The 25,287-nt window shown below is 40.0% G+C and overlaps 1 protein-coding gene across 2 annotated transcripts in view; it reads right to left on the bottom strand.

Annotated features, from left to right (window-relative positions):
• Nucleotides 1–3,965: 3,965 nt before the first annotated feature.
• The window catches only part of LOC125891355 (metabotropic glutamate receptor 4-like), a 323,715-nt gene continuing 302,393 nt past the window's right edge, over nt 3,966–25,287 (bottom strand). For both annotated transcript variants that reach the window (XM_049580581.1, XM_049580579.1), the window contains exons 9-11: nt 23,665–24,600; nt 15,954–16,200; nt 3,966–7,746 (exon numbers count right to left, since the gene is read on the bottom strand). In XM_049580581.1, the coding sequence (XP_049436538.1) occupies nt 7,697–7,746; nt 15,954–16,200; nt 23,665–24,600 (1,233 nt within the window). In that variant the 3' untranslated portion in view covers nt 3,966–7,696. The remainder of the gene's footprint in view (nt 7,747–15,953; nt 16,201–23,664; nt 24,601–25,287) is intronic.

The raw sequence follows: 25,287 nt of genomic DNA, 5'->3' as shown, positions 1-25,287 counted from the left end.
AAACTTACTGGAAACTGTTGCACTGAACATCTAAGTCAAAGTAATACCTAGATGAATAAATACATCTGGATCACGGAATGTCCAACTCAAAGTAATAAATACCTAAATAAATATATCAGTCTGAAAATGAACAATTAACTGAAAAATTGTTTTGTTTGTTTGTATTTTGGTGTTGTTCATTTTCCTTAAAATTTCCTTAGAGATTCTCAGGTACACAATAACATTACCTTGACTTTGCAGTGATCACAAATGGGTAGTATGTCTCTTACTTTTATTTGAAATATGCATTTCAGTTACTAATTAATGAATATTTGTAATTTATATTTGACAGGCTGAAAAAATTTAAATTTAATTTGCCATAGTGCTGCATCCTCTGCTGCAGTTAATGAATATGAATGCACATGTTAAAATAAAGATCGGTACACTCAGACACAGTCACACAGCAGAAGGGACCTCCTCTCTGTGGAGCTGTACCCACTGATCACCTCCTTTTTACCTAGCACAACCCTCCCCTCTCAAGCTTTGGTCAGTGATGTACGTCCCAGCATGACTGTTGGAGGCTGCGCAGCCATCGGCTATTATCGGATAACGATAGTTTGTAAACCTATCGGCTGCAATTAATGGGCCAGACTGATAAATCGGTTGACCTCTACTAATTATGCATGTGTTTCTGAGGTGGTGCGGATTTATAAACCAAAACCAAAAATACTGCAGGTTAACGGTCCCTTGTTACCCAGTTGTTTCCATCATTAGTCTTGTAGTCATATTGGTTTTGACAAACTAACTAGTGGTTTGCAAAGAAAAATAATTTTGCCCTCACAGAGCAAAACAGCAACAGCGCCTCAGTTTGAGAGATCTGTTTTTCTAATAAAACCCAGAAATGCTTTGTAGTATTCTGGGGAGGTTAGCAACAGGGAAGAGAGACTTTATTGGAACTTGAAAAATGTTCATTTCCTCCTCGGGAAGTCTCCTATATATCACAGTGAAAGAGAGACTATACAATTTTCTACATACTGCTGTGTTGCTAATTGTGCAGGGCAGGGGATTCACTTAGAAAACACAAGGCTAATGATAGTGCCGTATCAGTGATCACCCAGGTGGCAATTCCAACCCTGCAGTAAACGCGCTATAAAGATAGTTTCACTCGCTCTACTTTTCATTTACAGTGGCTCATAATTCTGTCAGCTTTTATAGATAGTATGATATTTTCTCAATTTGTTCGAGACTTATGCTGCAGGTGTAGCTGACCATATTGATCCACCATTAAACCAGGGTTAAGGTCATGGCTCCCCTGATTACTGTTGAAACTCACAGTACACAGGCAGTATTGTCATTCTGTGCTGACTTTGACTTGTTTTCATTTTTTGACAGTTTCTGCATAGTTGTCAATATAATGACCCAGGGGCGCGTTCAAAAAGAAGTTGCAGCTCAATAGTGGCCTTGAGTTCTTCCTCATGTTACTTTCCAATTTAGTACTTTTCCCCAGCCTCCTGACAGCTTCTCCTCTGGCAAATCACATGGCTTTATGATTCAGCAGTAAAAAATGACGAGATGGAAAATCCTGATTATTTCATGGGATGTACATGTCTCAGCTCTGGGCCGTCCCAATGCTGAGATGCTGTATGTGATCTGAATGTGGCCCTTCCAATCTTTAAAGATCATGTTATCCATCAGTCTCCATGTTTGTTCATGTCACCTCAATTTGCCGTTCTGTAAAAGCCATTATGACAATAAGGGCTTTGATTAACATATGTAGTACAATAGATTATGCATTTAACAATCAATTTCATCAATGATTAATCTGCCAATTATATTCTCAGTTAAGTGATTAATAATTTAGTCTATCAAATGTCAGAAAATGCTGAAACATGCCATTAAAATTTAAAATGTTTGGAGCTTTGATGAATAAATGACTTGAAGAAACTGTGTTAGATTTAAGGAGATTTAGTTGCATCTAGTGGAGAAGACTGCAGATTGCAACCAGCTTCCTTCAGCGTTTCATGTTCAAGAGGTTTTAATTGGTAGCTGAATTACCCGCAGAGGTCTATGACTCTTCAAAACAAATGGACCAGGTGATTAAAACTGGTGAAAACACTGAGTAAAGCAGTTTCACATTACAAATCAGTGTTTCTCCAACACTGTTTGACATGTCAGAGATGGGCCACGAGCACCTGCCAATGTGTGCTCACCTTTATTATCTGATAACTTAAGATCCAGATGTTCAGGAGGTTTCTACTGGGAGCTGAATTATCAGCAGAGGTCTACTCCTCTCCACATCAAACACATTTGGTGAGTTAAACCGGTTAAAACACTGCAGGAGCTCGGACCCAGAACACGCTGGAGGGATTATATATCTCATCTGGCCTGGGAATGCCTCGGGATCCCCAAGGAGGAGCCAGAAAGCATTGCTTGGGAGAAGGATGTCTGGAGTACTTTTCTCAGACTGCTGCCTCCGCAACCCGGCCCTGGACCCAGATAAGCAGATGAAAATGGATGGATGAATAAAGCAATTTCATGTTACAAATCAGGCTTTCTCCAACATTGTTTGGCATGTCCAAGATGGGCCGCTAGCCTAGCACCTGCCGATGTGTACTTACATTTGTTCTCTGATAACTTAACATCCAGATGTTCAGGAGGTTTTTACTAAGAGCTAGATTACCCCAGAGGTCTCTTCCTCTCCAACTCAAACGGACCCAATGATTTAAATCAGAAAAAACACACACACAAGATTATACACTAAAGAAAACATACTTATTATATTCCATTTCTGCCAATATACCTCCTAAATCCTACACACTGGACGTTTATAAGAACTCCATACGGTTTTCAGCATTATCCAGCAGTGCTAACAATGAAAGCAGTGCTGACAAAGCTAACATTGTTAACCTCGGAGGAAACTAGAGGATGGCGCTAAGCTTCTGCCATGACACCTTACCAATATCAGTGGTATACATGCTGTATGAACCCATTGAAGAGTTTGCATCTGTTTCTCCTAATGTCCCTTAGGAGAAATAAGGAGTGAAAGAATAATTTAATAGGAGTTCTTTTGCTGCGCTCGTAGGCTCCTCAGACGTTTCTCAACTCTGAGAACAGATCAAATAGACAGAGTTGAGACTTTAATTTGATCAGAGACAAATTCCTGAAATTGTGAAGGCTCATTTATGATAAGTCAATCAAGTTTTCTTTTGGATCTTACTGTTATCTAAACACCTGATTAATTCAGACAAATAAAGATTACTGCAGGGAGAGAGGGAAAAGAGCATTTTAAGATGTTAAATTAGGATGAGCTGAGACAAGAGGATGGCGGTTTCTCAAGAGCTGAAATTAAGATGTATGAGAACATAGTCAAAATCTTATATTGATGTTATATTGAGCTCGGTTATGTCTGGGAGAAATAGGCTGGAAAGGAAGACGTCTTATTTTGATTTTTTCTTTCCTCTGGGTAACCCCTTTAAACAATAAATAGTTTATTAAAGTTATTCTTTGTATATTAAATTATAGATTAATCGGCTGACTGAACAGAAATCTGAATACCTGTTCTCGGGTACTGATGATTTAATAGCTCGTTCACATGTCTGTCCAAGGATGAGCATCATTTCCGTGCACCTCTACAACAATTAAAATCATTTAGCATGCCCTTTTCTTTGTCCTGCATACAGTGTCACCTTGGAGGCTACAGTTATAAGGATTACTGATGATAATGAGTGAGGTCATTATGTGATACATGTGGAGAGGCTTTGTTACCATTGAAGATGACTCGTACTCCATTGTGTATTGAACTGCTAATGAAACACGCTAAATAAGAGGAAGCAGCCACACTTTATTAGCAAAACAGTCTTTTATTAGAAATATCTTGTATAAAAATGAACATGCTCTACACATTTGTATTTTTTTTCTATAGATAATTCATAAATATCCAGGCACTGTAATTCTTTTTTCTTTCTTTTTTTTTTTTTTTTAAATAATTCAGTACATAAAGCAGACATGATCAATCCATTTTAATAACGTACATTAACTTGCCACTTAATTTCAGTCAGCACTTACATATTTCTATTTTGTAACACAGACAAAGTGTTTTTTAGAAAAATAAAGGGGAGGGAGGGGGGGTTGTGGCAAAAAAGAAAAAGCAGTAAATTATCATATTCACAAACACAAACAATCCCACAAACGATACTTTATCAACTGATGAAAAAACAACATTTGCGGCAACACCCTAGACTTTTGTTGAATCTGAGAGAATCATTGATTAAACCAAAAAATATTAGTTATTTATAATCCTCTGCAGTAGTTTTCCTTCTGGACATTACACTTCTCTCTCTCAAATTGTTCACATGACTTGTTATGAGTTTTGACATGCAACATACATATTTTTGCATCGCTGAGGATAACATTTAATGAGACAAACTCCAGAGTTACTGCTTATGACAAATACTTTAGAGACTGGAGACAGAGATGGAGTTTACACACTTAATTATAAATTGTACATTGAGTCCTCTCTTCCTCGTGATTGATCAGAGTACACTTGAAAGGTAATGGATGCAACGTAAACAACACCATCAAAGATCCACTGGAAGGATGGCAGGAGTAGTTTAATGGGTATGAGGCACAGAATGAAGGCACTGGCCTTTATTTATCAAGCAGATGTACACCCGATGTTTCATCTGGAAATGAGAGGTTGTCGATATTACTCTGAAAATCAATTTGTGTGTGATTAAAGCTGCAGTCATTAGTGTTAATACTTAGTGGGATGCAAGTTAACGGCAACAAAGTTTGTTTCGGCCTAGAATTTGGGAATATATAGATAAAATGATAGGAGACAAGATATGGTCTTAGATTTTGGATACTCTCATACTGTAAGTGTTGTCTTTTCCTGGTTTTTAAGGCTATATTGCAGTAAAGTGATGTAATTTTCTGAACTTACCAGACCGTTCTAGCTGTTCTATTATTTGCCTTTACTCTATCCACAGTATTGATGTTTTTTTTTGTTTATCAAATATTTCAAATATTTTATGACCCTACAATATTGATATTGAAGTATTTGTCCAAACTTATTGTGATATTAGATTGATTGATAGTTCGGCTGAATTAAACAACTATTTAAAGGTCTAGTGTGTAGGATTTTTGGGGGGTATTAAGCATGAAACAGGGCGAGACGGAGGGGACGACATGTAGCAAACGGCTGTGGGCTGAAATCGAACCCATGGTCGCTGCAGCAAGTCTGCCTTTGTACATGGGACGCCTACTCTACCCACTGGGCCACCGGACGCCCCTGGTGTGTAGGACTTAATGGCATCCAGTGGTGAGATTGCAGATTTTAACCAACTGAAACTCCTCCCATGTGCCAATCTTGTAGGAGAGCTATGGTGGCAGATACAACAATGCAAACTGCCCTACTCAGCCAGTGTTGGGTTCGTCCGTTCTGGGCTAGAAACAACCAAGAGTGTAGGTTTCGTATCAACATTAGGGAGGACACATGTAAAATGGTGGGTTGGGGGTCCTCCCCCAGGAAATTTTTATCATCAGACACTTAATTTCCTGAATTCTGGCGAATGTTTATGCACCAATTTGTGCTATTTCTGCTTAAATTTAAAGTCAAAATGTCTTACTTTTTGACAAGATAAAAGTAATCTGCTATTTTAATTTCTTTATTGGGGAGAACGAATGCACATGTTGAAGGGGATGTGTCCCCTCTTTCCCCCTTAAATCTAGGCCTATGGAAACAAAATGGCGGATCTCCAAATGTAAGTATGAACGGCTCATTCTAAGGTAACAAAAAAAACAAAAAAAAAAACAGCAATTCCTATACAAATGAATACTTAGTTATGAATATAATATTCTGTTTTTGCCAATATATCCCCCTTAATCCTACACACTGGACCTTTAATGTATTTATATGTGAAAATCTGACAGTTAACATGATACTGTTCTCTGGGATTGTGGAGAATATTTAAGCGGAGCTATAAACCCTAAAAAGGCTGTATTGGGTCTGTTGAAAGGTAAAACACTCCTTTCGGGAGTGCTATGCATACCATCCACCTAATTATCTTTGAACATTTATGCTGTTTGATGGAACTGAGCTTGCACCTTCTTCAAATGGGCCTTCTACTGAGTAGCTGCATGAGCCTAATTTTGTACCCAAAATACTATTAAAACTCTCATTAATCATTTCCACTGTAGCCTCAAAATTCATGACCCAGAAAAGGGTAAAAAAAAATCCTTTGCAAGGATCCTAAATTACCTGTGCATCTATCATAAATCACAAGAGATGTAATACTGTCCAATGTAATCTATCATATTGGGCTTTAAACATGATATATCTAATGTGCTGTTTTACTCCTTCACAAATCAAGTGTTTAGGGACAAAATATGCTATTATTCAAGCTCACCTGCTATAAAAATTAAGAATATGTTTCAAATTCTATATCACTAAACATTGAAATACACAAATATAGAAAACACAGGATAATATGGAAGTAAAAATATAATTTATTGGAGGGAATATCAAATGCAAGTGTGTTATTATTGTCTCAAGAGGTGTACCTGTAATGTTAGCTGCGATGGAAGTTAAACAAATCGGGTAATTTGAACCTGAAAGGCTTGAACAAGAGCGTGATAAATAAAGGCCAATAAATCTGGGATGTTTTTAAAGTACGCTTCAACAAGTCTTTAAAGTCCTGGCTGACATTTATGGAGTGTGGCATAAACTATGACGGTATTACATGGCAATTTGCTTTTTAGATTTGCTAATTTTTGTGTTTGAGAAAATAGTCTTTATCCAGCAGAGGGTAAGCCAGCGGGTAATGGTCCAAAATGACATCTCCACTGTGAATGACAACCATGACAAATGTTGCATTCCAAAGACGTTGACAACACAGCACAGTACATGTGATGCTCCCACAAGCATGCTCTGGGACTGTACACTAGGTTTGCCAAGATGACGGCATCATCATCATCATCATCACCATCATCATCATCATCATCATTATGAAACATTTATTAAAAAAAAAACCTGGGATGACCCCCTGCTTTGTTTTCAGGTGTTTCAGATATGGTTAGTTCATGTAGGAATACTGAATGTACTGTAGTAAGGCATGTACAGTTTGAAGAGTACTGCAGCTTTCAACCCCAATAATACCAGTAACCAAAAAAATAATGACTATATTTTTATACTGCTTCATCTTGTCGACTGCATTTGACTTGAGCGCAAACAGAACACTTTTCCCCCTGGGTTTTTTTTTTTGTTTTGTTTTGTTTTGTTTTTTTTTTTTGTTGAAATGAGACAAACGGTTCAGCCTCAGAGAGATCTGAAATTGTGTGCTTTACACTTCAGAAGGAAAACATACTGTAGACTCCAGGTGGTTCGCTCAGCCTGCATCTGGAAACGTCACTGCTCAATGCTCACTCGCGTCTCAGAAAGGGTGGGAAGAGGAAAATTAACTGTCCAATCTCCTTACATCTCCCATCTCCCTCCCTCTCTTCAAATTTCTCATAAATTTGGCGTTTGAGCCTTTACCTGATTCTCTAGAAAAATATGACATCCTTTCTTTTCATGGAGTGACAAATTCCCATCTTTCCACCCCAGTCCTCTCCGCTGTAGCAGCTTGGAAGTCCTCCAGTATTTCCCCCAGTATTCCCCAGAATCAGGTGATTTCTCCTCAGGCAGGCGCTGGCTCCGCTTCCACTGTTCGTCTCTGGCTTAGATGGCATGGTTACTGTAGCTTATGTATGTCTGCTTGGAAGCCAACACTGCAGGTGAAGGTGCGGGAGAAAGAAGGAGAGGGTTAATAAAAATGCAGCGGGTGAGATTTAAATAGGCGTGAATCTTTCAGGGCACGTGTTCAAGTCCAGATTGATGGAAAGTTCTATTTATGGATGGCTCCATCAAATGAGTGCAGGTGGAACCAATCATAACAGCAGGGTGTTGTATGTGGAAGCAGTATTTACAGGAATGCAATCTCCTGTATCTTTGTGTTGCATTTAAATAGAAATAGTTCATTTACAAAGCTGAAGACAGTGATAATGTGACTGATTCAAGATAGACTGTTACAGTGATGCACAATAAGAAATCTAAAATAAATCAGGGCAGTAACTAATGGTTATTTTCATGACGGCAGTTTCAAATAGCTTCTACCTAGGGTTTGAAATGAGGCATCGTCATATTTTATGATGTTTTCACCCTAAAAAAGAATTTTTAAAAAACTCAAACAAAATCGTCAATTTTAATGAAGTTATTCATGGCGTTAAGTGAGGGTTTTTTTGTAATTTGTGGTGTTGGCAGATTGCTACTAGTCCACTCGCTTTAAGGCAGTGGTTCCCAGCTGGGAGGTCACGATACAAAAGTGGGTCGTAGGTCAATTCTGAATGGACCGCTAGTGACTTGCAAACGTGTCAAGTTTGTAAACTTTATTTTTCTTTTTTTAAGATATTTTTTTTGGCATTTTTAAGCCTTTATTTGATAGGACAGACAAGCGTGAAAGGGGGGGAGAGAGAGGGAGTGACATGCAGCAAAGGGCCACAGACTGGAGTCGAACCCGGGCTGCTGCGGCAACAGCCTTGTACATGGGGCGCCTGCTCTAACACTAAGCCACCGACGCCCCACACTTTATTTTTAAGTAGGGCTGCAAATAACGATTATTTTCATTGTCGACTAATCTGTTGATTACTTCTTTGATTAGCTGACTAATCATTTATCGAAAAATGTGTTAAAATGTTGAAAAATGACGGTCTGTCTCTCCCAAACCCCAAAATTATGTCATCTAATGTCTTGTTTCGTACTCATGTCAAAGGGTTTTAGTTCACAGTCATGGGAGAGTGTGTAAAGCTGCCAATATTTGAACATAGGAAGCTGCAATAAGAGTATTTTGGGTACTTTTATGTTACTTTTCTATGAAAAATGACTCAAACCGATTAGTCAACTACTAAAATAGTCACCGATTATTTTCATAGTCGATTAGTCGTTGCAGCGCTATTTTTAAGTACAGGGAATTTTCAGCACAGAGCTTTTATTCTGAAGTGTGGTTTCTTGTTGTAGAGTGAGTGACTCATGGACAGCTACTTGACAGAGACAGCAAAGTAGCTTGACGACATGGCCAAACACAAGTATGATGCTGAATATTAAACTGTGTGGACCTTGAACTAATGACTAAGGGGGAATCTGGACCTCATTGCTGGACCAGTTGGGAACCACTGCTTTAAGGGAAACTCCTGTATTTTTCTGGACCTTTTTTTCCTGTGTTTTTGTGTCTATGTGACTCGTGTGAATGAAGATTTTTGAAATTGGTCCAGTATTGAGAGACAGAGTGCTGCTGCTGGCTAAGCAGGCTGCAGTGAAACAACTCAGGGCAGGTGTGTCTCGTCAATTTGCATGCTTTAAAAAGGGCTTTTTTGCCTCTTACAGGTTTATTATGAAAGTCTTACAGCATTAGTGAAGGACTCTACAGAGAAATCAAAAGTTTTTCTATACCTTTTGCATGTCCTGCAGTCTTGTTCTCAAATCTTAGTGATGTTTTCTCAGTGTCAGAATCAGCTGAATATTCAGCCATGACATTGAAAATCTCTGAGATAAGAGGAAGATACACTCCCTGTGCTCTAACACAACAAACTATTACCAACACTCTTATCTCCAACTCTTACTTGTGTTTCCACCATTTTCCTGTCGCAACAAGTCACCTCATGTGAGAGTTCAGAACAAGACCTCTCCTTTAGCGAGACTTAGACACAAAACAGACGGAAACAAGTGAATGGTAAGGAGTAACCTGTCTCACCTTTCTGAAACGTTGTGAGACACTCAAGTTAACAATCTGAGCCCCCTCTCTCAATACTTGATCAGTTTCAAAAATTGTTGTTCCCACAAGTCACCTAGACACATGATAGTTTGTCAGATAATACATGTTGGGAATTTTGGAACTATTATACCTTTTTTTTATTTTTTATTTTTATTTATTTTTTGTTGTAATTAATAAATTTACATACACATTTGCTTCACAGGAACAGGAACAAATCCTGGGCAGCCACCAAAATCTAAGTCTGCAAAAAGTATGACCAACAATATGACTGTAGCCTGAACTGTGTCGTAACTCTATGGGCCAGATAGATGTTTTGGGGGTATTTTTACTGCCTCTACTTTTAAGCTCATATCACAGTCATTATAAAGGCTACATTCACATGCTATATCTTGTTTTTTTCAGGACAACCTGGGCTAACCAAATTTGCCATCATTTCCTGTATCTCAGCATAGCAAGTTGGAAGTGGACATATTCTGCCATATATGAAGAGGGGAGACCCTGTGAATCTGGCAATATAAGAACCATGATGCTGGGACATTCTGTCACTTCACAGCTGTCCAAAACATGTGGTTTGTGCCAGGCGGACATGACTGATTTGATGGATTTATAGCATGATGGGATGACAGTACAGTGATGTGTGTGGTGTCATTGGAAAGCTATATTCCTGCACTTTGATGTGATGCATGGCATTTCTGCGCGTGCCTGCATTCGCGAGTAATCCATCCAAGAGTAATATGTGTGCAGAGCTGAAAGCTCTGTTATTCATGATTTTAGTGTAACTTTATCTTTTTTTAATTTCGCTATGAAAACATTGGACTACCGACAAGTGCTTGTCGGAAAGCTACAATTTCGCTGTTTCACTTGATATGTGTGGCTTCTCGCTATGACGCACGGTTGCGGAGAAAATCAATAGAGAAGAACAGGTGTGAATTTGGATGCACTGTGCGTCGTTTGGGCCCAAAGGGTTAATCTGCAGCTGTGCAGAATTACAGGGTTTTAACAGAATTATTAAACATTAAAACAAGCTGCACAGCATTCAAATTAGAAAGAACTACTGTATGTAGTACAGCCAGTTGTTTTCTCTAATTAGTTAATGACTTGTTTAGCTTTCATAATGTCATAAAATAGTGAAAAAAATGCTCATCACAATTTCTCAAAAGTCAAAATGACATCTGGGATTTTTGCTTGAATTACGACTTAAACGATGAGTTATGAAAATAGTTACTGATGGATTAATCAAGTAATTCTTCCAGCTCTAAAAATGGGTTTTACACAACCTCATTGTATTAGGAAAGACTTCAGTGGATTGTTGCAAGTAAATCATCAAATGTTAGTGTCCATGGTAACATTGCAGACATTGTATAAACATATCATCATCAAGTATTTGTCAAGACAGTGATGCAGATGCAGTCAGACTCATAGGCTGTGGCAATGGTCATATCAGTGTGCCTGTTATTAAAGTGTCGTTAATGAAAACAGGGAAACCTCTGTCATAAGGTTTTCCTCACAGCTGATTATATCATTAAATTGCACCAAGCAGATCACAGCTGATATAAAATGCATTAGTAACCATTCAAATGCAAGTCTTATCCTACATGCAAAGACCTGAGATGTCTGTGTGCACCAAGCAAAGCATGCAGCAGTCAGTGTATTACAAAAACATTTGGAATCATAAAGTGTATTAGACAATATGTGATCTGACTTGGCGCTGTAAGCGTTGTCATCAATGTTTGATAGCAGTGCTCATTATTTTTTAAAATTCTTTTCATGTTTCATGGAATTTTTCATCAGCTGTGAATAAAACACATAAGACAGATGACCAGAGGGCAGACCACAGTGACCATAACAAGCCCAGCCCGCTGGTGAACCATGTACCGTCATACAATACAGAACCTGTGTGCATGTGTGCAGTCATGCTTGTATGCACACATATGTCTGTGTGCCAGTGTCAGCATGTACGTGTGTGTGTGTGTGTGTGTGTGTGTGTGTGTGTGTGTGTCATTTTTTAAAATAAATCTGTCCTCAGTGAGCATGCTTGGTGTGGTGGTAATCACACTACCAATCTGCCAATCTGCCCGCAGCAGCCTTGGCTGATTGAATATGTCAGAGGGGATGAATCCAATCAGAAGACAGCTGAGAGCCAGAGTCGGGGCACAAGTGCTGTAGAGGAGAGACGTGTAATGGTAAATGTTTCTGTATATTTGTCAGTGCCACGTTGGGTGTGTGAATGGGGGCGGCATTCTCGCCATTTCATCCAAAGCATCTCTTCCAAGAGAAGCATTGATCAATGTACCTTATTTGAATATTTATGTGCTGCAAGGCCAAGATAAAGAATAGATGGTCCAGAAAGAATTGGAGCTGGCAGACCCATCTGTCTTTTTCTGTTCACTCTTATTGTTGTTGTTGTCCTATTACTGCAAATTCCTTCTTTTGTCAACAGGGAAACAAATTACAGGGGACACATGGCTATCGCTTGTCTCCTGCACTCAGGCAGAGTGGTGTCATCTTCCCACATTAACAGGCTTTACCATGCTGATTGGCCATTTTACAGCACCACACACACACCAAAATTGTCTTTCCAACTTAATGTCTGGTGGTGAAGGGTGGATTTGTGAGGGTGTGATTACTGCCTCGTGTCATTCAGGGTGCTGTATTTTAGCCAGGGGCAGCCGGGATGCTTTGTGCATAGTATAGGCAGGCACGGGCATCGTGGTGAACATTAGCAGAAATTAACAGGAAAAAGTGGTCACAGATAATAAAAGGGCAAAGTCATTGTCTAATCAGGTTACCTGAGAGTCTAAAGTCCCTCACAAGGCTCCCCTCCCTCAACACAGTCTGACACATAAGCACAAAGAGCAGTTGTTAGATTCACAGTTCAAACTGGAGGGCGAGAATTAGCACCTATAAATGGGCCCTATAATAGGATAAAATATAACAGCTCCATTCTGTGGTTGAAAAAGACATTCATGCAAGTGTGGGCGCAGGCTTTTTAGTCCTAATACACATCAGTCTATACTGTTCAGCTTGTCAGAGTATAAAATCAGGACTTTCAGTAATCAGAACATGTGGGGTAGCCTGATTGGATTTAAGCGTGCCCCCACACAGGGACAGCCTACTCATACACTTTATCTTGGTGATTGAAATATCCTTTTTTCCAACACTGAGCTACCCGTCCCCGAAGTCCCTTTCAAAATCAGAGTAGTGTGGGCTCCCTGTCACACCTCCTGATTCACAAATCCAGTGTGGTCAGAGTTGGTGAGAATGGAGCTGTTTTTCTGTTCCATGTATTCGAAATGCAGAATTATGATGATGAAACAGAAAAGTAACTTCCTCTCACATTTTTTGTTTTCCAGTACAGCATATGTGAAACATATATTTTAAAGAGAAAATTTGGCACCTTTTATGTGAATGTCAATTCAGTGTTGATGGTAAATGTAATCAATTAGAACAATGAATCCCTCAGTGCTATATTGACCGAGAAAGAGAGTTTGCATTTGCAAAGTCTGTTGTTCTTCTGCATCTAGCGCCACCATTTGACGTGACCGTGAAGTAGTTGAAGGCAAGAAAGAACAGGCTGGTTCTTATGGGATTTCACACCAGGGTAGCCAAGAGATGTGCTGTAAGGCCCTGATCACACAGAAAGCATTTTAGCAGCTGGAAGCACATTTTTGTATTTATTTATAATGACAATGAAGCTTTTTGCTTGTGGTTTTTGCATTGCAACACGCATTTCTGCGTTTCTCTAAGCGCCTGGCGTTTTTGCCAGAGCGCTCTGAACAGCTTGAGCTGAAAAAACTTCAACTCACAGTGGAAAAAATGCCCCATGTCATCTATTCTTTCCCCATTGTCCAATCGGATGATTTGAGAGGTGGGCCTTCTGTGGTGTCATGGCAACAATTTTCCAGTTGGTACACAACAAGGGAGAAACTGGTAGTAGTGGTTGCTGGATACCAAGAGCTTACGGCACGAGGATAGACAGCAGGCTGTCAAATTGCCCCTGAATCATCCTAAAATATGTCTGGTAACATCCATCATGGAGGTGAAGCTCCTGGACCAACTGGTGATGCTCCCCATGATCCACCCTCTTTTTTAGGGTCTCATGTACCCACACAGATCTGCATTTCTCTTTTCCCTGAAAAACTATTTGCTGACAGCCTCTCATCCTCAACCAGAGCTACAGCAAGTACTCTGTGCCTAAACATTTTAGGAACTAGATATTTATTACTCGCAAATAACTAAAATGAAAAAATAAACGGTAGATTGATTACATGGGAGGGTTAGAATAATGAGCTGAGTTTGTGGTTGCCTGGCAACAATAAAAAGGCGCAGCAAGCGTTTTTTTTTTTTTTTTAACCAGTGGCATTTAATTATATATATATAAAAAAAAAGGGAGTGCGGCGCGCCTTTCTATGTGATCGGGGCCTAAATGCTGCTCAAATATAGAACTTTCTTGTTCTCTTTGCTTGTTTTGCAAACTAGCTATTTCTCCACCAGTGACAATGGCATCCCAAAATTTGAATGCAGATGATGTTATGGATGAAGATATATTTTAGTGTTTTGGCTGACCTTATTTGTTCAAGCCAGAGTATAACCTGAGAGCACACTTACTGTAGAGCCTGCACAGTTTCAATTTTGTCCATCAAGAAAAATGTAGTTCCTCTATTTCCTTCCAAGAGCCAATTTTCTAATAAGGCTGCGGAAGAAGTATGTTTTCATTTTTTGGCTGAAGAAATACAGCAGAGAGTGGCTGAGGCTGCGGCTGCATAAGTGGATATGGCTGGTGGGACCTTCCAGAACCTGTGCTGCCGAGAGCAAACACCGACTAAGGGTATCTTTGTTCAAAATGCCCTCGGATGCCAACAGAAACTGAATCATTCTGCTAAATTTTAGTGTGGGCAGATTTGTTGGATGCTGTCAGTAGTGACACCATGCTCGAGAGAGCCCATGTGTACATTAGTATGCATGAAAGTTTTTAGATTCAGTTGGACGGAGATGTGCTGGAAATCTCCTTCAGGATCAAGACATACTGGAGAAACAAATGAGCAAGTATTTTTGTCCTGTAATGCCATGTTTTGGCTGACAAAGTAGTAGCTATAGGCTAATATCAGTTAGCATCAGTAGCTCTTGTGCAATGCACATGTACATGAAGGCACTTCAGGGACGTCTCTGCAAGCAGGAGGACCCCACTTTCTCCATGTCCCCAGGAAGTGCGCCAGGCTTTGAAGCCAATTTTTGTAATGGCCAAAAAGTCAAATTACATCATTCACATCATGCCACTGGGCCTAAAAAGACTTTTCCCTATAGACTTAAAGTGGATCCATATTTTTGAGCGTCACAAACTCAACAAAATGAATTGTTTCACCATTGGGATTTGATACATTTGGTTGGATAACATTTCCAAAGTCTGGAAAAGTGGCATGATCCAATAATTTTATCTCCATTCAAGTTAGCTGAGAACTAAAAACGACATAAGCGACTTGATTGGCGGAAGTTAGCTGCTCTGGAAGTCAAACTTTTTTGGCTTCATGTGGCACTAAGCAGCTTTCATAGGAATCAACGAGGCCCACCTCAAACGCTGTCTTTGTAGATCCATGGCTCTCTTGTCAATATAGCACACACAATTTGTTGCTTCAGTCAGTTACATTTACCATCATTACTGATTGGACACCCACATACAAGGTGGCAAATTTTCCCTTTAATAAACTGTCACAAGCATTAGTTTGACCTTTCATTGATCAGTTAAATACTTTAATAGTGGGCAATTGGGAAAACCTCCAAATTATGCTAGCTAGAGGCAAAGTTGAAATAACCCCAATCAGTTCTAATTATTCACACAGTTCTGTTTATGTCATCCATTTGTGTTCAGAAAGAAGCTACAATATAACACCGCTTTTGCTGGCACTGAAATGGGCACCCTAATTTCTTGTATGCTCACGTAAAGCTTGCTAATTTCCAGAACTGCTGAAGTGCAAAATAACACTGGCATCAATTATGTTCACATAAAAGGAGTTAATTATTTTCAAGTAGACATGTGTATTCTATAACTGCTGTAATTTTACACAGAAGCAGCTCATTGCATCAGCATAAAATCAGCTCCTGGTTGAGATCCAGTGGAGCACATTTCATTCTTTCCCTTCTCTTTATTGCTCTATCAGGCGTGGTACCAACCTTGTGTTTCAAGACTTTCACAGAGTTCAGACTTGGCCTCTCCGTTGGGCCTCAGGCCTCCTTTAGGGTTGAACTTGTTGGACATGGTGGCTGCAGTGACCACAGCTTTCAGGCTGCGCTTGCGCTTGGGTACGTTCTGCTCTGGATGGAAGAGAACCACGTAGACCTTAGGCATGTAGAGCATTCCCAGAGAGACTGACGCACTCAGGCTTACAGAGATGGTCAGGGTTGTGGTCTGGATATACATCTGCATTATGGAAGAGACAGCAGAGACACAAGCAAACAGGATCATTTGTTGAGTGTGTGTTGAGTGATGGACAGTGATGTTCTAGTTATAGAGACTCAGGTTAAACCGAGCACACTTACTGTAGAGCCTGCACACTTTGAATTGAGTCCATCAAGGAAAATGAAATTCATATATTTCTTTCTGAGAGCCAATTTTCTAATAAAGCTGCAGAAGAATAAGAGTAGTTTCTGGGGCATGTGATGGCTAAGGATGTATTGCTTTCAATAGACTGAGGCTTTTAAAATCTAGCATGTAGGACAGACACTGCCTTACTCAAGTAATATATGTATAGTAGAGGATAATATTTGAAATTTCAGCCTCTTACACAGGAGAACTTAACTTTGCACAGCACACAGTATCACATAATAAGACATGGTGATGGCATACAGTGTCCTTTACTCATATTTGTTTATTTTCATGTGCTGGGTTCATCACTCCTGAACCCATCTTTCATTGCTGTGTTTGTTTATTTATGATACACAACTAATAGGAGTTAGTCCCTCGATGTGTGTATGTAGTCTGCGTATAGATGTTTTTTACCCTGAGGTTTTAGACAACAGCATAAGGATTGTGTGCTTTCTGAAGCCAGTGACAGCTGCAGCTCACAGCTGGGTAGCAGATATATAGCTACAGGCAACAGCTATGGAGCAGAGAGAAACATCCTACAGCATATTAAAAGTGCCTGCAAGTGATTTTTCATTTATGATAATCATCCCAGTGCTCAGACGTGGTCCATCTCTGATTTGTTGATGTAGGGAATGTGGTGAGTTAGTGCACCTGCTGGAAAATATGTAATAGGTAGATCATATTTGATGTGATACGACACACGCGTATGAAATATGAAAATGTGATTTCTTCAGTTTAGAAAGTGTGTTTCCATTAACAAATGTGAAAAATGATCAAAGTAATTTGAATTTGAAGGAACGCCAGTGTCAGAAATGTTAATTAAAAAACAGAGAAAGAGGAGAACCGTTGACTTTGCCTCGTGGAACAAAATTGCTGACGTCCTCTGAAGTTGATGAACACAAGGCGAGGAGTGTACAATGGAAAACACAGCTGGCAGACATCCTTCAAAGAGATTTGCCTGAGGTTTTGTCTGACATTACATTTGCAGACATCACAAATGACTGAGTCTTTTGGCATGGGAATAGCCCACAGGGCTCCGAACCACAAGCACGTCAAAAGTTATAAATTATGTTTCCCAACATGGGGTCATGACATATGTTGTTTGTATGTCAACTCGTACGACATTTATCCTCACATGACAAGATGCTTTATAGATTTTGTATAAACCTGTGCAGCACCAAGACCATCTAAACTGTAGGTAAATATTCATTTGTGTTAATCTAATCTGACTAATAAAGGAGGTACTGTTTAGTTTTCAGGAGGGCATTTGTGTAGCGCTCCTTATGTGTCTTCGTACGGTAGATTATTTTGTAGGGCATCCAGTCAGTTCAAAAGGGAAAGCAAAGATGTAAACAGAAATAAATAGCATGACCTACAGTGACAATGATATATGTTGATGTAATAAAAAACTAAAACTATAGAGAAGCCGTCCGCAAAATAAGTTCCCTAAAGCCATGTCAGTTGAGAAAAAAAGATGTCAGTGCAAAATGGGAGTGATAGGGCATTGTATTCCATCATCCTGCAATGCGAGCGTTTCTTGGCAAAGGCGGGGGAGTGTTGTAATCTCCTGAGAAGATTACACGTGGCCTGTGGTGAATTCGGAACAATATTGCTACCCCTCTGGAGTACAGAGTTGAGTCACTCTGTGAGGGGAGCCAAGACCCTTGTCCACTTCCATCTGCCCCGGTGACATAAATTTTCTCTGACAAGCTGATATGATTGCCAATCTGCTCCATCGGTACTGTGAGGGAACAGGGCTGGGGACAGGAACCTCAAAAGACTTGGCCATTATGAAGTTTTTTTGAAGCAGGATTGCTCCTTTATGTCATTAGGCATCAAATCTTTCGTCCAGACAGCTGCCAGAGCTGTTCCTACCTATACACAGAGCTCGCCAACAGGAACACATCTCCACAGCTCTTCCAAGTCCTTGTACTCCAATATTTTGGCTCCAGGTTTTCTGATTATAGAGGACTAAAATTATTTACGAAATATTTTATTGCCCATGTTTCTTTTAGCAAAACGTGACAGAAAGAAGAATGCAGGTGTACATAATGAAATTAACGATGGTTAAATTTAATTTACAGTGGCTGCTTCAGTTTCAGGGCTTGGTTTTGTGCATGCTGGCTCACTGTCACGCTGTCATGGTTTACTGGGACACTTTCTACCAGACAAACAGACACACTAGAACAAAGCGATCATTAATGATATTATAACACCTGTGCTGTCTTAGTGTGTGAATCTAAGTGTGAATATCTGCTATGACAAGGATGTATTTACTTTATTTTGGTTTGGTTACACTTACCATTTCTTTGGATTGGCACGACATAATTAAAAGAAGCCAGATCACGGTAGGCCGTAATATATCAAAACTTCAGTTATATTTTAATGAAACAAATAAATTTTCTGTGCAGTCACATTTAACAATAATAGATTAATATTTAATGCTGTGTATAGGACAATATTTAATGAATAAATTGGATAAAATCCATCTGGGGAAATAAAAGGAAATTGCTTCTCTGTAAACTGGAAAATTAAATAAAGTTTTTCAGTGCCTTATTTAATGCTGTAGTTGGGAACTTTTATGAGAAAAAAAATCATGTTCCTCTGCCTCCTTTTAGTGCCCCTAGTGGCATTTGCAAGACTCCACCGCATGTGAACGAAAACAACCAATCAGAGTCCAGGAGCTGTCAATCATGTCAATCACTGCTTGTGAACTGCGGTCAAACTGTCAAACAAGGCAGCGCTGATCAAATATGAATCAAGATACTGTAACGGCATTGCCTACTTAATATTTTCAGAAACATATTTTAGTGTACTGTTTAGCTGTAAAATGAGAAAGCTTGTGTTTCTGCTGCCATGTTGAAAACAGTCGAGTCAAAACAAAGAATCGTCCACTGGCCGGAGCAAACTTTCTCATCTTACAGCTAAACAGTACAGTCAAATATGTTTCTGAAAACATTTAAGGTGAGAAATAGGCAATGCAGTAACAGAATCTTGATTCATATTTAATCATTCATTCATTCCATAACCGCTTATCCTGTTGGGGGTCACAGGGGTGCTGAAGCCACTCACATTTACACCTATGGGCAATTTAGAGTCACCAATTAACCTGCATGTCTTTGGACTGTGGGATGAAGTCAGAGTACCCGCAGAAAACCTACGCTGACATGAGGAGAACATGCAAACTCACAGTTCCCACCCCAGGGTTCGAACCCCCCACCTCGGACTTGAACAAGGAACCCTTTTGCTGTGAGGTGACAGTGCTAACCACTATGCACTCTTCATAGTGGACCAGCGCTGCCTAGTTTGACAGGTTGACCACAGTTCACGGGCAGTGCCTGACATGATTGAAAGCTGTGTTAGAGACTCCTCGACTCTGATTGGTTGTTTTCCTTCAGCTGCGGTCGATTCTTGCAAATGCCATTAGGAGCACAAGGAGGAGGCAGAGTGACATAATTATTATTTACTTTATGTTTTTTTAAAAAAAAAACAGATTATCAGGCTCATTTACTGCCAGGATATTGTGACGGTTTCATTCTATAAAAGTTGCAAACTGTAGCTTTAATCCTCATTGGGTTTTTCTTGTAATTGATTTTGGTTTGTGGTGTTTTTTACAGTATTTTATTCATGGCGCAAATTAATATAACCTTTATCCTTTGTGATAACAACCTAACAAGTCTTCAATCTGTGTAAGTGGCAATTCGGATGGATTGAAACCCTGTTAGATAGAGACTGATTCCTCCTTTCACTCCATCCACCTTCTCTTCAGTGGCAGAGATACAACTGAAGAATCAATGTTATTTATATTTGGCTGCCTGTTTCATCACTGGCTGTGTTTGCATGCATGGTGTGACTTAGTTATCAAGCACACTCTGGGGAAAGCTGTTTACATGCCTCCTGATAACCTTAAATTGAGCACCGCCATGCCAGGATAAAGCAGCGGACAGAATATTCCATTCTACCTATTGTGTCCTGCCAACTGTTCTACAGTTTACCAGCAACAAAGTACAGAGAAGATTGAGTCAAGTCACCAGATGGGCAACCTCGTAGTATTAGGCAACAGCTTTGCTGCTTGTCGGTGCTAAAGGGCTACAACCAAATCTCTGGAAAACACATCTGGCAAAGATTATTGTCTGGGTTCTGCCACAAGCTAGTTCTAACTGTGTCCGTGTGTGCAGAGTTTTGAGTTGCTGTGCTGTTTATTTTACCGAATCGAACACAGCAGACAGAGAGCAAAGGAAAGTTAAAAACATGACTCAGTGTTTTGCTTTCCCAATGCTCTCTTCTTGATCTCCCTGATGAAATTTTCTTTAAGTGTTACTTGGCAGGCTGAGACTGGAAGCAAGAGAAAGTGCAGACAGTGTTCCAGACAATTTTGCATTTATATTTATCAAATGTGGTTAATGGGCTGCCATGGTACAGTTAGTAATTTGGAAGATTCATAGTTTGCTTGAGCAACTGGATAATGGTCTTAATTTTACTGGTGCACTGCATCTGTATTTTTGTCCAACTGAGGAGAACAAACACAGCCTTTGTCCAAAAAACACCTCTTTATTTTAATAGGTTTAACAGCACCTAATGTCCATGCCTACTTATGAATCACGCTGCCTTTAAACAGACGTTCTTTTATGCTGTTGGCGATCTAAAGGCTGCTATTAAGTTTGTTATTATGCAGCGCCATACAGTAGCATTCCCATTGCTATCAGTTGTTTAACTTTTCCACACTCTGGTTTTTAATGTACATCTGTGTTGAGCAACCTCAAAATTAGCACTTGAAAGAGGTAATTTATGATTCACTTTCAACTGACAAGGAGCCTCAACAGCCACGGTAATTTTATGCTACTTCACAAACCTGCGTTATCTGTTTCTGTGTGCCTGAATGTGCAGTGATTGACTACTCAGTATTCCCAACCAGTGAGGCTGAATCAAAAACACACATGCAGAAACACAATTAAAGAAAACATATCCAAGCAAACTTGAGGTGAATGAATTATCCTCACAAGACAGCTCTAAAAGCCTTGTAATCCCCACAGTGAAGCACAAAGCCCATCATCTCGTGATGAATAGTGGCGGTATCCACAAACACAAGAGGCTGATGCCACACAACAAAGATAATTTGAGTGGCCATTTTCTTCACAATGAGGCACATAGGAAATGGGAAAGAACTCCAAATGGAAACTGACATCCAACATGCACGAGTGAATTTAATTGACTTGCTGCCATTGTGCTCTTTCTAAATACAGAACAATCAGAGGACGCTGAGTGACTGCATTGGCATTTGTGCCCAAATTTAAAACAATTAATTTGTGAAATAAACAAATGGGGCAAAACTTAATTGGCTATTTTAGGGGTGGGAATCTTTGGGAACCTCATGGTTTAAATCCAAATCTTTGGTGTCTGATTTAAAATAGCTTCTTGATTGAAGTACAATTTTCAGTGTCTTGCTCCAGTATACTGTGTGCCAAACCATTCCCTAGTGTCCTTATTCCACTCATGCACAATTTAAAACATAACTGGCAAATAAGATAAATGGTCCGCAGCCTTTTTATTCTAAAAACTTAACTGCATTAATTAATCAACAAATTAATTAATGTGAAAGCTCCTTAAAGTCTTCTGCCTCTATGACAATAATAAAAATGAGAGGGAGCTGGAGTGCTCTGCTGAGTTGTTATTAACGTTATGTCCCCAGCTGTGGAGAGCAGCGCCGAGAAAAGCCAAGATGCTGAGCGGGCACAGAGTTTTTGAGGTGAAACAGACTGAGTATGGAGTTGTTTTCATAACCACAGTGTTGGTTTAAGTTGTTTAATGCTGCTGTGTGTGTTTGTTAGCTGGTCTTATTTGTTCATGTTACTGTGTGTTAACGTTTAACGTATATGAGTGGAGGTTTTGGTCCCCAGATGTTGCGGAGTGAATGCTCTTGACTTTCGTGGTAGTCCTTGGTATGGACAGCTGCAAACATGATGCAGTGGCAGAGAGAAACTTTCCACCATAAGACTTCAAGACAACATTATCTTCTCGTTTCTGCTTAGAAGTGGTAAATTTACACCTCACAGATACTACATACGACACAGTCTCTGGCTTTTGTTTGATATCTAGCGTTGGCAAAAAATGTTGTTGCACCTCCCTTGTTAGCACCATTAGCTTGTTCATTATAGTCCATGAATGCCGCTGTCTCACTGAACGTCCAACTGGGCCCGTTTGAATTTTCCAAATTCATATGAATTAAAAAATAAAAAGTCAGATACTCAAATTACATAATTCTGAGTCTGGTACAGCCCTACATATACCTACTGGCCAGCCTGTTTGTACTGTAGACTGGGTGCTGCGCTGCCCTCAAGGTTCTGCCTTTTTTCGACAACATCATGTTATTAACCGATATCTAGAGACTTGTGACATTTATGATTGGATGCCAAACTTTCCATGTCTGCATCGCTATGCATTTAAAGCCCACTTCAGACCAAAGATTTGTGACAAGACAAAACTGTTTCAGAATATTTCGTAGAAAAGTTGAAGCAGCGTGAACTGGTCCGTTGACTCAAGGTGGCTGATGGTGTCACCTGCGACTCATCTTGTCAAGTTGCCAGTGGTTGGTTTAAGAACTTAAGGCATGTCACCTGTTTCAACAGCCAGTTGGCTTGCAGCGAAATCCACTGGCATAGTCAGTTACAAATTATCAGTGTGTGTGCTTGCTCCTGTATTTTTTCATGGAGCCTGAGTCCGTCTCATTTACATCACCATGACTGCTGACATATAGGCCAGTCTCTGTCCTCACAATAAGTTGGTGTCGGATGGCGGGGTACTGCTCCTGCTTGCCGTATATGGGCATGTCGCACACACATACTCATAGACTGATAATTTGATACTGGTTATTTAAAATATTGTAGTGTACTTATTATGAATACTGTCCACTTTAAGCTCAGGTTGTTGTGTTTGTTTTTTTCTCCATGTCATCACTACTAGAAATGTATCCGTAGTAAATATCTCACTATCAGTATCTTCATTCATATTTTTAAGAAGCTACAAATTATTTTCAGCAACAAAATAAGCTTGAAAAGCCAAAAATTAGAACACAAGTACATGGAGCGTTGCTATGGAGACAGTATGCTCAGTCTCAGTGGTAACAACTGGCAGGTTTTCAGAACATTGCAAACCGGCGCTTTGCAAGTAGTTGCAAGTTTCAACTCAGCCCGTCGTAAGTCTTTGGTCTGGACTGGGCTTAAGAAGTGATTTATTTTTCCACACACCTTGAAATTTTATAATCTATTTAATATTCCACCACACAGGAGAGGAAATGTTTACCTTTTCTGCTGATTGTGAGGTCCCAAAGAAGATGGGGATGAAGGCAAGCCATACAATGCAGGTGGTGTACATGGTGAAGCCGATGGGTTTGGCCTCGTTGAATGTCTCGGGGACACCTCTGGTCTTGATGGCGTAAACTGTGCAGGTGACCATCAGCAGCATGCTATAACCCAGCAGACAGATGAGGGAGAGGTCTGATATATCACATTTCAGAACACCTCGGGCCAATTTGGGATTAGCCGTACGCTGATCCTCGTAGTCGATGATGGCTTGCGATGGGTCAACGCCAAACCAGATGCACACTCCGAGGAGCTGCAGTGATATCAGGCTGAACGTGATGACTAACTGGGAGGCTGGGGAGATGAATCGAGGGGCACTGACCGACATCTTGCCCTGCTCAAAAATCCTGTAGATCCGATTTGTCTTGGTCAGCAGCGCTGCATAGCTTATACTCATACCCAGGCCCAGGAAAATCCTTCGCAGGGAGCATATTACCACATCAGGGGTGGAGATCATGAGGAATGTTGTAGCATAGCAGAGAAAGATGCCAGTCAGCAGCACATAGCTCAGCTCTCGACCTGACGCCTTAACAATGGGTGTGTCATTGTAGCGTATAAAGGTGACGACCACAAACAGAGTGGCCATGATACCCAGGACAGCGATAAGAACGGGGATGACTGCCCACGGAGAGCTCCACTCCAGCTTGACAATGGGAATGGGATCACAGCCAGTGTGGTTCGCATTGGGCCGCAGATCAAAGCGACACATCTTGCAGGTGTAAGTGTCTGCCTGATACTGGTAACCATCACAATTCTCGCAGTGCCAACAACATGGAATTCCCTTCACTGTCTTCTTTCGCTGACCAGGGCGGCAGGGTTGGCTGCATATAGAGGACGGGACTTCTTGTGTTGCACCAGGCCACTGCATTTCAGTGGTCTGGAGGGGAGAGCATAAGAATGGAGAGAAAAATAGCAGAAATTAACAGTTTATTCCACGTAATCATACTTAAACTGTTTTAGTCACATACTCACACCCCTGAAACCCAAACAAGGTACAAAAACACTGTGCAATTACTCTGTATTATTGCATCTAGACAAGCTCATAATCAGAATTAAAGAGTTCCTTTAAGGGTCAGCAAAAACTTGAGAATAATTTACTACATATTATTACACTAGTTACACAAACAACGCTCTACATAATGCATGAGGATACAATTCAATTAACACTTGGTAGATTAGTTTACACACAGGAGTGCATGATCGAATGAACAAACTGTAAATGGGATATTCGCCACATGAAAGCAGCAGACTTTTTATCAAGACATCATTGTGTAAACTCATCGAATTATAACTCAACGGGACACAACTTTGCCGTTTAATTACTTCCAAGGAATGTTGCACTTACTGGGGGTAAGATAAGTAAACAGAGTCTGCGTGGCACTGCAGTCTCAACACTGCAGTATCAAGTGCCTGTGCTGTTGCACTGATGTTATTTATTTTTATTACAATGTGGTTTGCTTAAGAGGCCTTATTAAAGTAAGATAGGGTGTGGAATGGGATAGGGAATATTCAATTATTCAAATAAACATCTGGATGATTTAGGTGATTGGTTTTGTGTCTAAAA

Source organism: Epinephelus fuscoguttatus, linkage group LG7 (genome assembly GCF_011397635.1).
Source record: "Epinephelus fuscoguttatus linkage group LG7, E.fuscoguttatus.final_Chr_v1".
Lineage (NCBI taxonomy): Eukaryota > Metazoa > Chordata > Actinopteri > Perciformes > Serranidae > Epinephelus > Epinephelus fuscoguttatus.
The sequence above is the reverse complement of the archived record's forward strand: the minus strand, read 5'-3'. Positions and strand labels throughout refer to the sequence as shown.